General features: G+C 64.7%; 1 protein-coding gene across 1 annotated transcript in view; it reads left to right on the forward strand.

The window, feature by feature from the left end:
- Positions 1–10,552, forward strand: part of SLC7A5 (solute carrier family 7 member 5) — a 33,640-nt gene extending 23,088 nt beyond the window's left edge. The window contains exons 3-10 of the mRNA XM_036100920.2: positions 1,106–1,211; positions 2,003–2,047; positions 2,444–2,567; positions 3,465–3,568; positions 3,976–4,072; positions 4,486–4,635; positions 6,289–6,466; positions 8,309–10,552. Coding sequence (XP_035956813.1) covers positions 1,106–1,211; positions 2,003–2,047; positions 2,444–2,567; positions 3,465–3,568; positions 3,976–4,072; positions 4,486–4,635; positions 6,289–6,466; positions 8,309–8,364 — 860 coding nt within the window. The 3' untranslated portion in view covers positions 8,365–10,552. The remainder of the gene's footprint in view (positions 1–1,105; positions 1,212–2,002; positions 2,048–2,443; positions 2,568–3,464; positions 3,569–3,975; positions 4,073–4,485; positions 4,636–6,288; positions 6,467–8,308) is intronic.
- The last annotated feature ends 2,845 nt before the right edge of the window (positions 10,553–13,397 follow it).

The following is a 13,397-nucleotide window of genomic DNA, read 5'->3' on the forward strand; positions in this document are numbered from 1 at the left end:
CGGAGCCTAAGAAAGAGCCCCGGTAGCCAGGGTCCCCCCAAGACCCCCATTTCTAGTCACGTGTGCCAGGTTGGGTGGTGGACCCAAACCCGTGTCCCCTGGGACCTAGAGTGTGCCCTTATGTGGAGAAAGGGTCTTCACGGATGTGTTTGAGGGAAGGATTGAGACGAGACCATCCTGGATCAGGGTGGGCCCTAAACCCAGGGACACATGTCCCGGTAAGACAGAGGGGAGACACAGCAGAGAAGCCACGAGAGGACAAGGGCAGACACTGGGGTGGTGTGACTGCACACTGGGGCCCCCTGGGCCGCTCCCGGTGGAAACGGTCAGCAGAGAGGTGGACACAGCTCTGCCAGGCCTTGCTGTCATGTGTCCATGCGGAGGACTGAGGCCAAGATGCCCCCAGGGACGGCTGTCTAGGAGGTGCTCACACTGCCTGGCCCCATCACCTCATGCCGCTGCAGTCTCTCGGGCACATCTAGGTTCCAGGGACAGATCTGAGTTGTTTTGAGAAATTTCCTGCTGACACTTGCTGACAGGTCATGCTCTGAGCTCTGTCCCCCAGGCAAGGAACCTGGGTTTAGGGTTAGCAGCCCGAGATATTCCCAGCACTAAGGGGGAGCCGAGACTCAAGCCTAGGTGCCCCTGATCTAGGGCTCAGGTGAGGGGTTCTGCAGGGGTGTCCCCTGAGGTGACCGGGGCGACCGGCCCCTCCTCCTGACCGGAATGAATTGCGGGTAGACACACACATGCCCCTGCCTCCACCTATCTGGGCATCCCATCCTTCAGCGCACATAGTCCGCTGGTACTTAGAGTGACCAAGAGTCTGCAGAGCTGCCTCCCCCTCACGGGTGGGCTAGGGGCATCTTTGGGGCCAGGTTCCCCGGGTCACCCGTGCCTGCTCGCTCCTGGCCCCAGGTAAGTGTGGGGACGCTGGCCAGGTGGCTCAGCAGGTGCATTGAATTTCTGGCAGCGGAGAGCCTTCACCCCAGCATTTCTGAATGTGACTGTATTTTGCTCCAGGAACATTCCAGAAGTTGTGGTGAGACCTCTTTGCAGTGATCTCTAACCTGGCATTCCTTTCTGTGTGTTTGGCCTTTGCCAGGTGACGTGTCCAATCTGGATCCTACGTTCTCGTTCGAGGGCACCAAGCTGGACGTGGGGAACATTGTGCTGGCATTGTACAGCGGCCTCTTTGCGTATGGGGGATGGTACGTTCTAGAATGTCGCGGTCTCTGGGCCTTGGGTGGACCCTCAAGGGTCCAGAAATCCGGGCCTCTTGGCCATCCGCGGGCTGTTCTGGGGAACGCAGGCAGGGCTCTCGGGCTGCTGCTCGCCCCACGCGTCCCAGAAAAGTGCAGCCGTGCCCGGGCACAGATGTGGCTGCTGCTCGCCGCGAGCCTGGTTCCTGTACGCAGACCTTTGCTGACGGGCTCAAAGCCTTTAGGCTCAAGGTGCTGGGCTTGGTGGTTCTTGACCTCTCCCCGCCAGGAGCAAGGTGCCTGCCTACAGCCCCAGCCGACGCCTTCTGTCCCCTGGGTCCCCAGCCGTGGCCCCTGCTCTCGAGCCACAAGAGTGGCTGCGGTGGGTGGGCAGGCCGGCGGCACGGAAGATGCCGGAAAGGGTCAGGCAGCAGACAGGGATGCCTTGTGCTTAGTGCAGCAGACCTTCCACGGGGACACGGAAGCCGTGAGGGCTGCCCTTCGGGTCTCTTTCCCCACGTGGCCTCTGAGCCTGCCCTCGAGTGCTCGAGTGACGTGAAGAGCTGCACACGGAGCGGGTTTGCAGGGGGGAGGTGCCCAGGGTGCCCCCGCTGCGGGCCGGGCTGTGCCTCTGCCCGGGGGGACAGAGTGCACCAGAGCACAGGCCACGTGGGGGTGGCAGCACGGACCTCCCTCAGGACGGCTGCTCACCAAGGGGGGCCCCGCAGGTGGATGGGGGCTCCCGGGGGATCCGTGTTGTGGGAGGGATGTGTAGTTAAGTTCTGCTCTCTCATTTCCAGGAACTACTTGAATTTTGTCACAGAGGAGATGATCAATCCCTACAGGTACGAGTATGCACAGACTCGTGTTACTTTAACGTGAGAGGAGGAGGAAGCCTGGTTCTGTCTCAGACGAGAGCAGGAGGGGCGCTGGGGCGGGGCGCTGGCTTTGGCCCCACGCTGTCCACAGGGTGGCCGTGTGACCTGGAACAAGGCTGCCCTGCGGGACTGGGGCCCGGGGCTGGAGGAGTTGAGTCACTGGCCCAGGTTCGCACAGCCGTCCACCTGCCAGCTTCCGGCCCCTTACCCGTGCTGGTGGCCGCCTTGCCGCTCACCGCCTTCCCCGCGCAGTGGGGCTCCGGCCCGGCCCCTGTGTGTCAGATGGGGCACCCGCTCCCCACCATCCAGTCTGGCCCCGTGCCCAGCTGCCCTTGGATGATGTCCCCCTCCCCCTCCTTCCAGAAACCTGCCCCTGGCCATCATCATCTCCCTCCCCATCGTCACCCTGGTGTACGTGCTGACGAACCTGGCCTACTTCACCACACTGTCCACGGAGCAGATGCTGACGTCGGAGGCTGTGGCCGTGGTAAGACGCCACCTCTGAGCCCCTGACGCCGAGCAGACCAGGCCCCTCAGCCGCGAACCACACCCTCCTCGGAGGGGTCGAGCTGTGCTTTGCCACCCCCCAGACGGAGTAGGGCACGGGCTCTTCGCCCGGGCTCACGGGAGACGCGGGGCTTTCCGGCAGCGGTGCCCAGCCTCCCCCAGGCCAGCTGTAGGGCAGCACGTGGAGCGATTTGTCGAGCCGAGTATGGGTTTGGGGAAAGGGCGAGTCCCAGGCAAGCGGGGCCTCCAGCCCTGAGCGCGGGGTGGTGCAGCTGGGTGTCCTTCCCCCACCGGCAGCCCGGATGCATCCTGAGTCTCCTGTACTGGGCACCACGGCCCCTGGGTTCAGCGGAGGGTGCGACATGTCCGGGCTGCGCCGAGGTGGCTGGCTGAGTGCCTTGTCAACCCCCAGACCAAGCAGGCTGGCCCCAGAGCCAGGGGACTCTGCTCTTGCAACACCCACCCACTCTACCTTCTGAATAAACACCAAGTCCTGCTTGGGGGGGGGGTGCGGGGGACACTGGGGGCCCAGCCAGAGACAGCTGCGCTCCCTTGAGCGGATGGGCTGTGCTGACGGGGGGACACTGTGCACAGGACCCCCCTGGCATCATGTGGGGTGACAAGTGCCCGAGACTGGAGGGGACTGAGGCACAGGGCCCCATGCTGAACCAGGTCCTGTCCCTGGGGCTGCCCCCCGAAGTCCAGACCCCGGGGGGGGTCACTCCGAGTACAGACTCACGATGAGCATGTGGGGAGCCGTGTAGGCAGAAGTGTGCCAGGGCCAGGCTGTGAGGACGGCCTGTCGTCCGGCCTGAGAGGCTGGAGCCCTGTGCTGGGGTGCCCGGGGCCGAGGGGCTCATGCTCACTGTGTGCCTAGGACTTCGGGACCTATCACCTGGGCGTCATGTCCTGGATCATCCCCGTCTTCGTGGGCCTGTCCTGCTTCGGCTCCGTCAACGGGTCCCTCTTCACGTCCTCTCGGTGAGCCCGCACCCGACACCCGCGCATCGCCCAGCTCTGGGGGAGAGGCAGGAGGCTCAGCTGGGGGGGGGCCCGCTGCACACCGCCTTCCGACGTGTGCTCTAAGTTTTGCCTTGTCGTGTTTGAGGAATACAGAAATAAGGGAACCATGAACTCTGCTCTGCCCCCCGGCCCCCTGCCCAGAGGTGACAACTGTGTCCCTCCGGACTCTCTCACGGGTTCGTTTCGAAACCCTGCCCAGGGGGACTGGAGATGAGGAAGGCTGTCTTCCCCTTGCCAGCTGAGCCCCTCAGGGACGCCGGGAAGCCCACGCAGGGAGCCCGGCCCTTGGGATGGGCCCGCTCCACTCCCTGCCCTGCCTGGGGGCGCGTGGGGAGGAGGCTGAATGCCCACTGCTCTGTCCACAGGCTGTTCTTCGTGGGGGCCAGGGAGGGCCACCTGCCCTCCATCCTGTCCATGATCCACCCCCAGCTCCTGACACCCATGCCGTCCCTCATCTTTACGGTAAGCGGGCGGTGCGGCAGCATCTGTCCTCCGTCCCTGGGGCGATGGCTGGCGGGCCGAAGCAGGGGACTGGCGTGTCCCTCGGGCCCGTCTGGGCGGCTTCCCCGCGGAGGCGGGCGGCGGGAGGGAGGCTGCGCGTCCTCCACACGAAGCCTGTCGCGGCCTCGCCTGCTGTCCGCCGGCTGACGCTCGAGGCCGACACTGAGACACACGTAACCTCCTCACCTCGTGCTTCACGGATTTTTTTTAAGTTTTTAATTCCAAAAATTACACGTAGTGGTCGTAAAGCAGAAGACCGGGAAGCGCGGGCAGGGGAGCTGTGGGGAGACGGCCGGGCGCGGGCCGCGTGCGGGAGCCATGCGGGCACGTGCGCAGAGTGCGCCTTTGTCACGAGGTGCCGTGTCTGCCCGCAGTGCGTCATGACCCTGCTGTATGCCTTCTCCGGAGACATCTTCTCCGTCATCAACTTCTTCAGCTTCTTCAACTGGCTGTGCGTGGCCCTGGCCATCGCCGGGATGCTGTGGCTCCGCTACAGGAAGCCCGAGCTGGAGCGGCCCATCAAGGTGAGCGGAGCCCCGCGCCTCAGAAACAGGGCCTGAGGGTCCGCCCCGGGCGCTGTGCCTTCAGGCATGTGGCCGGGCAAGCCCCTGTCCCTCCATCTTCCCTCTGCCAGCGAGGGGTCAGGGTACCCTCTCCGGAACCTTCTGGTAAGGCTCGAGCCAGATCTGTGTGAACGTGCTTCCAAACTAGACAGAGAGTTAACTAGTTCACGTGATGGCCGTGATTGGGAACCTCTTGAGTGCTGACCACGTGATTCCAGGTGCTGGGGTTCATCAGAGAACAAATTAGAGCCCTAAGTCCCCTAGAGCTTCTCTTCTAAGGAGGGCAGAAGCGAGCAAGAAACCCGCGTGCCAGGTGGGGGGTGATGAGCGCCGCAGGGCAGGTGGGCAGGTGAGGCCCTGACTGGCCCGGGGCAGCAGTGAACCAGACGGCCGGGGAGGGGCAGGTGTCAGGGCAGGAGGGGAGACCAGCTGGGCCGTAGGTGGAGGGGCCCGCTGCGCCCGCCCTGGCCTCGGCCTGCCCGGGAGAAAGCAGGGTGCTGGCCCTTGTCAGCCTGGGACTGGGGTCCAGCTTCCCAGAGGTGACCCTGTCTCTCCAAGAAGGCATCTCTCCACCCTCACGTCCTGGCCAGCAGGCAGTCGCTGGCCGGCAGCTCCTGTCCCTCGTGCAGCCCCTGCTGGCATGTGGGCCTCACAGTGGGCACCTGTCTGCGGGCCTCCTCCCTGGCTCCCCACCAAGCACCCTTGCAGAGGCCAGCGGGGTCCGGGACGGGTCCTTGGGGGGGGACCAAGGCAACCTCAGTGCCTGGGATCATCTCGGCCCTCGCTTGTCGGGGGTGCTGTCCCAGTGGGGCCGGCGGCGGGGGCGGGCATGCCGTGTGGGCTGACCTAGAGGGACCCTCGCTCGTCCTTCACCCCCCCGGGGTTTCTGCCAGTGTGTAGACAGACGGCCGATTCCGTGTGTAGGTGAGCCGGCCCGGCAGAAGCGGGCAGGGGTGCGGGGAGCCGCGCGCCGGGCTGTGGGCATGTCCGCGGCTCCTCCACTTTGAACGCTGCGGGTGGGCAGCGCGCCCGTGGGGTGCAGCCCGCGGCCCCGCCTCTGCACAAAGGGCTCTCTGAGGAGGCGGGTGCCGCTGTGCGGTTAGTGATTAGTGGGTGGCCACGGTCTTCCCGGAAGCGCCGGGCCCCTCCTTTGGGAGACAGTGGATCAGGTGCTGGGCCAAGGTCGCCACCCTGTGAGGGAAGCCGGAGGCTGACCTTCCCTGACCTCGGGACTCCTCAAGGGCCCAACCTGGTGGTTTCCATTTGCCTGTCAGCGCTCTCTGTGCTTAGTTGCTGCGCGGCCCGGCGTGCTGAGGGCGGTAGAGGTCTCCGTGGCCAGGAGCCCCGCCGCCTCGCCCAGGCCAACTCAGAAAACCCCTCAGGCCAGAGCCGGTAGAGGCTAGAACAGGCCCCGGAGGTCAGAGCCGTTCTGAGCTCGGCCGGGACGGAGGACTGGCTCGGAGCGGGGCGCGCAGGGTGTGCCGAGGGCACGGGGGACGCGCTGCGTTCAGCAGGGCAGACGGGACTCCGGACAGCAGGCCGTGGGAGGTGTGGGACGGGACTGACGGGCGACAGGCTGCCGGGCATCAGCCCCATCCCCGTCCCCGTCCCCAGGTGAACTTGGCCCTCCCAGTGTTCTTCATCCTGGCCTGCGTCTTCCTGATCGCCGTCTCCTTCTGGAAGACCCCTGTGGAGTGTGGCATCGGCTTCACCATCATCCTCAGCGGCCTGCCCGTCTACTTCTTCGGGGTCTGGTGGAAAAACAAGCCCAAGTGGCTCCTCCAGGGCATCTGTGAGTACCTTTATCCACAGTCTGGGCCCCCCCCACCCCAGAGCGGGGCCGTCTGCAACTCTGGTCTAACCCCCCATCCTTTCAATCGGTATCCCCCCAGACCCCAGAGTGGGGGCCGTCTGCAGCTCTGGTCTAACCCCCGCAGCCCCTCGGGCCTCCCCCAGCCCCTCGGGGCCACCCCCAGACCCCAGAGTGGGGCCGTCTGCAGCTCTGATCTAACCCCCAGAGTCCCTCAGGCCCCCCCCCCCCAGAGCAGGGCCGTCTGCAGCTCTGGTCTAACCCCCCCATCCCTTCAGCCGGCACCCCCCCAGGCCCCAGAGCAGGGCCGTCTGCAGCTCTGGTCTAACCCCACCAGCCCTTCGCCCCCGCCCCGCCCCAGACCCCAGAGCAGGGCCGTCTGCAGCTCTGGTCTAACCCCCCCATCCCTTCAGCCGGCACCCCCCCAGACCTCAGAGCAGGGCCGTCTGCAGCTCTGGTCTAACCCCACCAGCCCTTCAGCCGGCACCCCCCCAGACCCCAGAGCAGGGCCGTCTGCAGCTCTGGTCTAACCCCCCCATCCCTTCAGCCGGCACCCCCCCAACCCCAGAGCAGAGCCGTCTGCAGCTCTGGTCTAACCCCCCCAGCCCCTCGTGCCCCCCCCCTTCCCAGACCCCAGAGCAGGGCCGTCTGCAGCTCTGGTCTAACCCCCCCGGCCCCTCGACCCCCCCTTCCCAGACCCCAGAGCAGGGCCGTCTGCAGCTCTGGTCTAACCCCCCCAGCCCCTCGCGCCGCCCCCCGGACCCCAGAGCAGGGCCGTCTGCAGCTGCAGTCTAACCCCCCTGATCCGGGAGCAGCAGGGCACCCACTGTCCCAGGTTCCAGGGTCAGCCGGGGTGACGACAGGTGTGCGAGGCCCTGGCCGAGGGGCCGGCAGTGAGGCGTTCACGGCGCCGACCGAGGTTTGGGGCGCTGTGGCGTGTTTGGCAGTGACGTCCGGCCCACGTATTTCAGGGATAAGACGCTCAGCTTGGCACCAGCTAATCTCAGAACAAGGGATTCCAGAGAACCAGGCTGCTTTTGCCAAGTAATGAAATCCCACCGTCTGTCGCCGGCTTAAACACAGCCGGCTGACCTAGAAAGGCAGAAAGGACAATGCGGGATCCGGGACCGCCGTCCTGGGCTCCGTTCACAAGCCAAGCTTAGGACCCGTGACTGAAACCACGTCGAATGTGGCCGGCTTCTGGGAGAGTCAGGGCGTCCACAGGCCTGCGCCTTAGTCACCGTGTGCCAGGTGGCCATCTGCATTCTCACTGGTGCCCGCCTGTCGGTCATTTTGGTGAAGCTTTGCTTCCAGCCCAGCCCAGAGGCTCCCTGTCAGTCATCTTTCAGAACACACCACCCGAGGGCCTGAAGCAGGAGCCCCTCCATGCGGAAATCAGCCCCCAGAATGAGTGCTTGCAGACCCATGGGTGACAGGTGTCGGTCGGGCCCCTGGTAGACACCCGCCTGCGAGCGGCGGTCATCCTGAGGAGGGTGTGCCCGGACCCTCCGTCCCACTGTGGCTGCTGAGAAGCCCGGGCTCTGACACGGGCTGAGGGCTAAGGTTCCTTGGCCACACCAGCTGGGCGGCTTGCACAGCGTTCGGCACTTCTAAGCTGACCTGCGGGCTGGTCCCCGCAGCAGGGAGGCCCACAGGCCCGGGGCAGATGTACACGCGTCGGGAGGTTTCAGAGAGAACGCTGGGTTTCTAGCCACTCTTGTAGCTTTGGGAGGTGCGGCTGCAGGGGACGGCGTGAGCTGCAGCCCATACCGCCCGGTGATGCCCACCCCCCCAAGCTGACCCAGCTGTTCCCTCCCCCCCCAGTTTCCACGACGGTCCTCTGCCAGAAGCTCATGCAGGTGGTGCCCCAGGAGACGTAAGCGAGAAGGACCAAGAAGCTGCCAGAAAGAAAACACAAAGGTGGTGTTGAAACATCTCATCACCTTGAAAAACGACTCCAGTCCTGTCATCCAGGCAGCTCAGCTGAGCGCCCGCACCGTTCCTGCAGCGGGTCAGGGGGCTGGGCCCCAGTGAAAACTGGTACGACTTCAGCCCCAGAAAGCGAACTTCTGTCTTAACCTCCGTGAGTGCAGCACCGAGAAGAGGCCGGGCCCCTGACCCTCCGCAGGCTGTTTGCCACCTTGGGCCGTGCTCCTTTCAGCCTTGGTTTATTTGTATTATTTTTTTAACTTAAATTTTGGGTCAAGTTGACGCCACCAAGATGATTATTTTCTAAAGCAATGAGGGGGAGTGGGGAGAGTTTTCCCCTCCGCCCCCGCAGCACGATGTGCCTCCGAGGGACCAGGTCGTGTTGTGGCGCGCAGCGCCCAGCCTGGCCCGACACAGGCCCCCTGGAAGGGAGGGGTTCTGAGCACCAGACACTCCAGTCCCACGAGCAGAGCCACCAAGACTCAGGCCTCGCTGTGTGGACCTCCGAGTTGCACTGACAGACGGCCGCCCAGACCACGCGCTTGGCTTTCTTTTGTTGTTGTAGATGTAGTGATTTTAGCAAAAACTAATCTCGGGACTTAGGTCTCTTTGCCTTAAAGACCCAAGGGTAGATCCCTCCCAGACCCCCCAGAAGAGAGCAGAGAAGGTCTGCTTTCAGAGAGTGACGCCGGCCCTGACTCAGCGGAAGGCGGGTTCCTGCACCTGGTGTCTGCTGCCTGGTGGGGGGGGCCGAGCAGAGGTCACGGGCACCCAGACCACCCCGAGCTCCCAACCGCGTGCACCACCTGGGACGCGCTGGGCTTCTGGCTTCGTACATCCCACCCCGGACGCCCGCATGAGCGGAGCCACAACGGCAGGATGACTCGGGTGTGGGCTGTGGGTCGCGCGGCCTCCGGGCTGTCCCGCATCCGGTACTGGGGCTGACGGAGAGTTGTTCCTGGCGGACTCACACTCAAAATCTAGAACAAACCGGGCAAGAACGGCAGACACCGTGATGGGGAGTCCTCAAGGACTCCCAGCCGGGTAGTCTCTCGAGACAACCCTTCTCTGGGCCTGAAGAACTGACCCCAGCGAGCCGCCTGGAGCTGGCTCCATTTCCTGGTGGGGGAGCCCCCCCCCCCCCCCGCCAGGCCGGACTCCGCTGCTGGGATGCTGGGCTCTCGCTGCACCTGCTCCCGGGGCTGTCCTGACCCCTCGGGCTCTTCTCTTTGCGGTGCCCGTGCTGCTCTCCTCGGGGCCGGCTGCTGAGGCCAGTGTGGCGGTCGAGCTGGGCCCTCGGGCACTGGGCTGCGGCCGGAGGAGCTGCTTCAGCCCCCAGGGCCACGTGAGCTTGGCGTGGCCAGCCAGCCGCCGGGACCCAGAACAACCTGAAAGCAGCTCGGGAGGCCAGGAAGGCGGCCCGTCGTCCATCCTGCCTGCTCTGTGCCTGGGCACGGTGCTGGCTCTGGGAGGGATGCGGGGAGCCAAGGGGCCCTGGCAGCCTGCCCGTGGCGGCCTGCTCCCCCAGCCTGCGGGGATGGATGGGGGCCGGGGTCTCCTCTCACGCAGGCAGGTCCCAGGCCTGCTGGCGGCCCAGGCTGCCGTTCCTGGAGCCACGCCCCCCCCCAGCCCAGGGGCCCCCTCCGATGGCGCCCCAGACACCAGGCACACTTCCATGGTGGCGTTCTGGGCAAGGCAGAGACTCCGCTTTTTCTGACCACTCTGTACTGACAGGTGTCCCGAGCACGCGTATCTGTTGGGCTTCGTTTATTTTATTTCTTTTTAAAGCAAACCGTGTTGTAACCAGCAAGCGTTTGCCCGTGGGCCTGCTGTTTTATCTTGTCCTAACGTGTCACTAACTTAAAGGATGCTGTGGGCACCATGTGTATTTATTTGCGGGGTTGGCGGCCGCCCTTGCTGGTGCGTGGTATTCCCGCTGTCCTGGCGTCCCCGTGTGTCCCGGCCACGGCAGCCCAGCCGGGACGCCCGCTGCAGAATGGTGTGTGGGTGGCCTAACGCTCTTTCTCTTTTCCCGTCAATGGCTAACCTGTTGACTCGGCTGGTTCAGGGTGGGGAGTCTGGGGTTTTTGTGTGTGGGGTTTTTCGTTGGTTTTTGAAGAAAAATAATCTTAAGTACTACTGGTGGTCTTCTGTGTCTTTTGTTCAGCGCCAGATTCTGGGTGTAGGAATGACCCTGGGTGTTGTCCCCATGGAGGGGGTTGATTGTGCACCTCTTGGCCCACCTCATTCATTCACCGACGTGGCCTCCTAGAGGCCGGCAGCGTGGGAAGCCCACCACGGTGGCCACAGCCCCCGTCTCGGGATGGGTGGTGAAGGCCCGGAAGGAGGCCGGGGGCTGAGCGAGAGTTCGGATCTGCCTCTCGGAGGGAGCGTTGCGTGGCCTCGGGCCTGCAGGCGGCGGGGACTGCTGCCGGGCCGGCACCCCGAGGGCAGGGGAGGCACATACCAGCTTGGAGTCAGGAGGAAGGGCCAAGCCCTTCCCTCATTCCCACGACATCCGAGTATCTCGTTGAGCCCCGGGGTGGAGCAGGGCTGCAGGCCACACCACTCCTCCACGGACGACGCGGAACTCTGGCACACTGCATCTGAGTGTTAGCGTTCGCACGGGGCCTCAAGGACGGGCGGGCAAGGGTCTGCCAGGGTGGGAAGGGCTTTGTGGGGCGGCCACGGCCTGAACCTTGGGTCTGCAGGTCTGGGTGCTCAGTGAGGGGGTTTCCGTCCCGTTCCTCAGACGGGCTTGTGGGGGGGGAGTGCTGCCTCCTGCCACCCGACAACACCAGGGCCTCCTGACCCCGCCTGTGCACCCCTGCACACTGAGCCCCAAAGCCGAGCGCGTAGGGGGCTGCATGGGCGGGGCTGCCCGGAGCTGCTGCCCCCGCTGGACGCCCTCCCACTCTGCCCCTGGGGGCCAGGGGCCCACGATGGTCCACACTCCTGCCCAAGCACCGTGCCGCTCCCCTGTCTGCTCCAGGGAGCCCCGCTAAACTCACAGCTCGTGCTGCGTGCAGAAATCCCACATCCGTTCCCAGGGAAGCAGGTGGGAAACCTGTGGCCCCGGCCCCGGCCCAGGGACAGCTGTCCTTTCACTATTGCCGATGAAATAGGGTCTCGACGCTGCAAAGGACGGTGCTCAGACCAACCACAGTGGACCGAGGTCCCACTCTTCCCGTGAGGGGCGGGGGGAGGGACATGGAGGCAGGGAGACCAGAGAGGAAGGGAGGGAGTAGGGAGAGGGGTCCACGAGGCGGGGGTACTAGGCACGTCCATGCCACAACCTGCATCCGCTGCTCCGTGTGCAAGGGGAGGACTGTTGCGTTTGGAGGAGCCGTGGGGAGGCGGGGAGCAACGCTGGTGCTATGGGAGACTTCTCGCGGTCCCCTGGGTCCTAGGAAATCCTGCCAGGCTCCCCAGATTCACCGGGCGCCTGTATGGAGAGCTGGTGAGGGGTTTAGAGGGGTCAGGCCAGCAGCAGCAAGACAGGGACCGTTGCCCGTGGAATTAGCCAGAACCCAGTGAGTGTAGGGTTTCTGCAGGCTGTGGGAATAGGGGTCCGGCAAGGGGAACGGGGATTCTGAGCTGAGGGGGTGGGGCGACCCCCGGGCCAGGTGGGAGAGCTCGGGAACCTTGGGGTGTTACAAGGACCCCAGGGAGGGAGAGTGTGCCTGCTTCCAGACAAGACCCTTTCTGAGCATCCCAAATACACTACCCTTCTGTGGCCTCCAGAGTCCCATAAACCCTTACTCTGCCCCCCCAACCACTGAACAGCCTCCAGAGATGGTGAGGGTGGGAGGGGCCCTGAGCCCACATCCTTTGGTCCGGTCTCCCGTGAAAGCAGGCAGACCCTCTCCCCTGCACGCACACGGGGTGCCCACACCAGAGGTATCGCTTGGGGGCCCAGAACTTTCTGCAGCCAGAAAGTTCTAAATTCCTGCATTCCAAACACGCTGAGCGCTGCCCTCTGTACTTCTTGGGGTCCAGTTCAGGCAAGACCCAGACCCTTCTCTTCCAGCCGGAGGGTGACTCCATGCTGCCAACAGGAGCCCCACCGTGTGATTAAAGTCGGAGGCTTACAGCACACACACCCACAGCGTCCGGGTGAGCGGATCACTCACAGAACAAGTCTCTACCAGTTCCCCTGGAGAGCAAATCCTGTCCAGGTCAGAGAGGGCGTGGAAGGCTCCAGAAGATCCCTCTCGCTCAGCAGCCTCTGTGCAAGCTGTCTGGAGAGCGGCACGTGGGCCCCGGGGAGGCTCTTCTCCCCCCAAAGGGGGGCTCGGGGCCCAGAGTCAAGGCGTGGGTCCATCCCTGCCCACCTGTGGTCCCGCCCGTCCCTCCTGGGGGAGGCCGCCCTCCAAAGCCCTTGGACAGACCCTGGCTGGAGGTGGGGAAAGCAGCGTGTGGACAATCCCCGACCCCGAGGTCAGCCGGGCCGCTCCTCGTCTTGATGAGCCGCTCCAACTATTACACAACCCACGGCTGACTTCAGTCTTCCGGGAGCACTTGCCTGGCCTTCCTGGAGGGCCCAGCTGTGTCCTCCTGGGCAGCCAGGGCGGTGGGAGGGTGTCCCTGGACATGACGGCTGCCCCGTCCTGTTCCTCTCGCTCTGGCGACCTTTCTCCCGGTTGTGGCGCCCGCGTGGACGGCTCGGCCTCGCTCTCAAGGAGCCACGTTGGGGCTTGGAGGCTGCGTCCAGACTTCTTCCACTGAAGCTGCTATTGTTTGATTTCTGGGCTCGGCTCAGGCCCTTGCGGATAGCAGCGATTCCCACAGGGAGGGATTTGTCAAATAAAACCTGCGTCTGGACGGTCTGGACTGTCTGGACTGAGTAAGGAGAGACTTTATTTGGAAGGGCTGGGCCGTTGCGGTTCGGACTGTGAGCTTGCCAGCGCCGGGGGGACAGGCCAGGGTTTCTCTTCTGGAGGGTGGCCGGGAGGGGCCGGGGCAGAGCAGCTGTCCCCCTACC

Source organism: Halichoerus grypus, chromosome 15 (genome assembly GCF_964656455.1).
Source record: "Halichoerus grypus chromosome 15, mHalGry1.hap1.1, whole genome shotgun sequence".
NCBI classification, from domain to species: Eukaryota; Metazoa; Chordata; class Mammalia; order Carnivora; family Phocidae; genus Halichoerus; species Halichoerus grypus.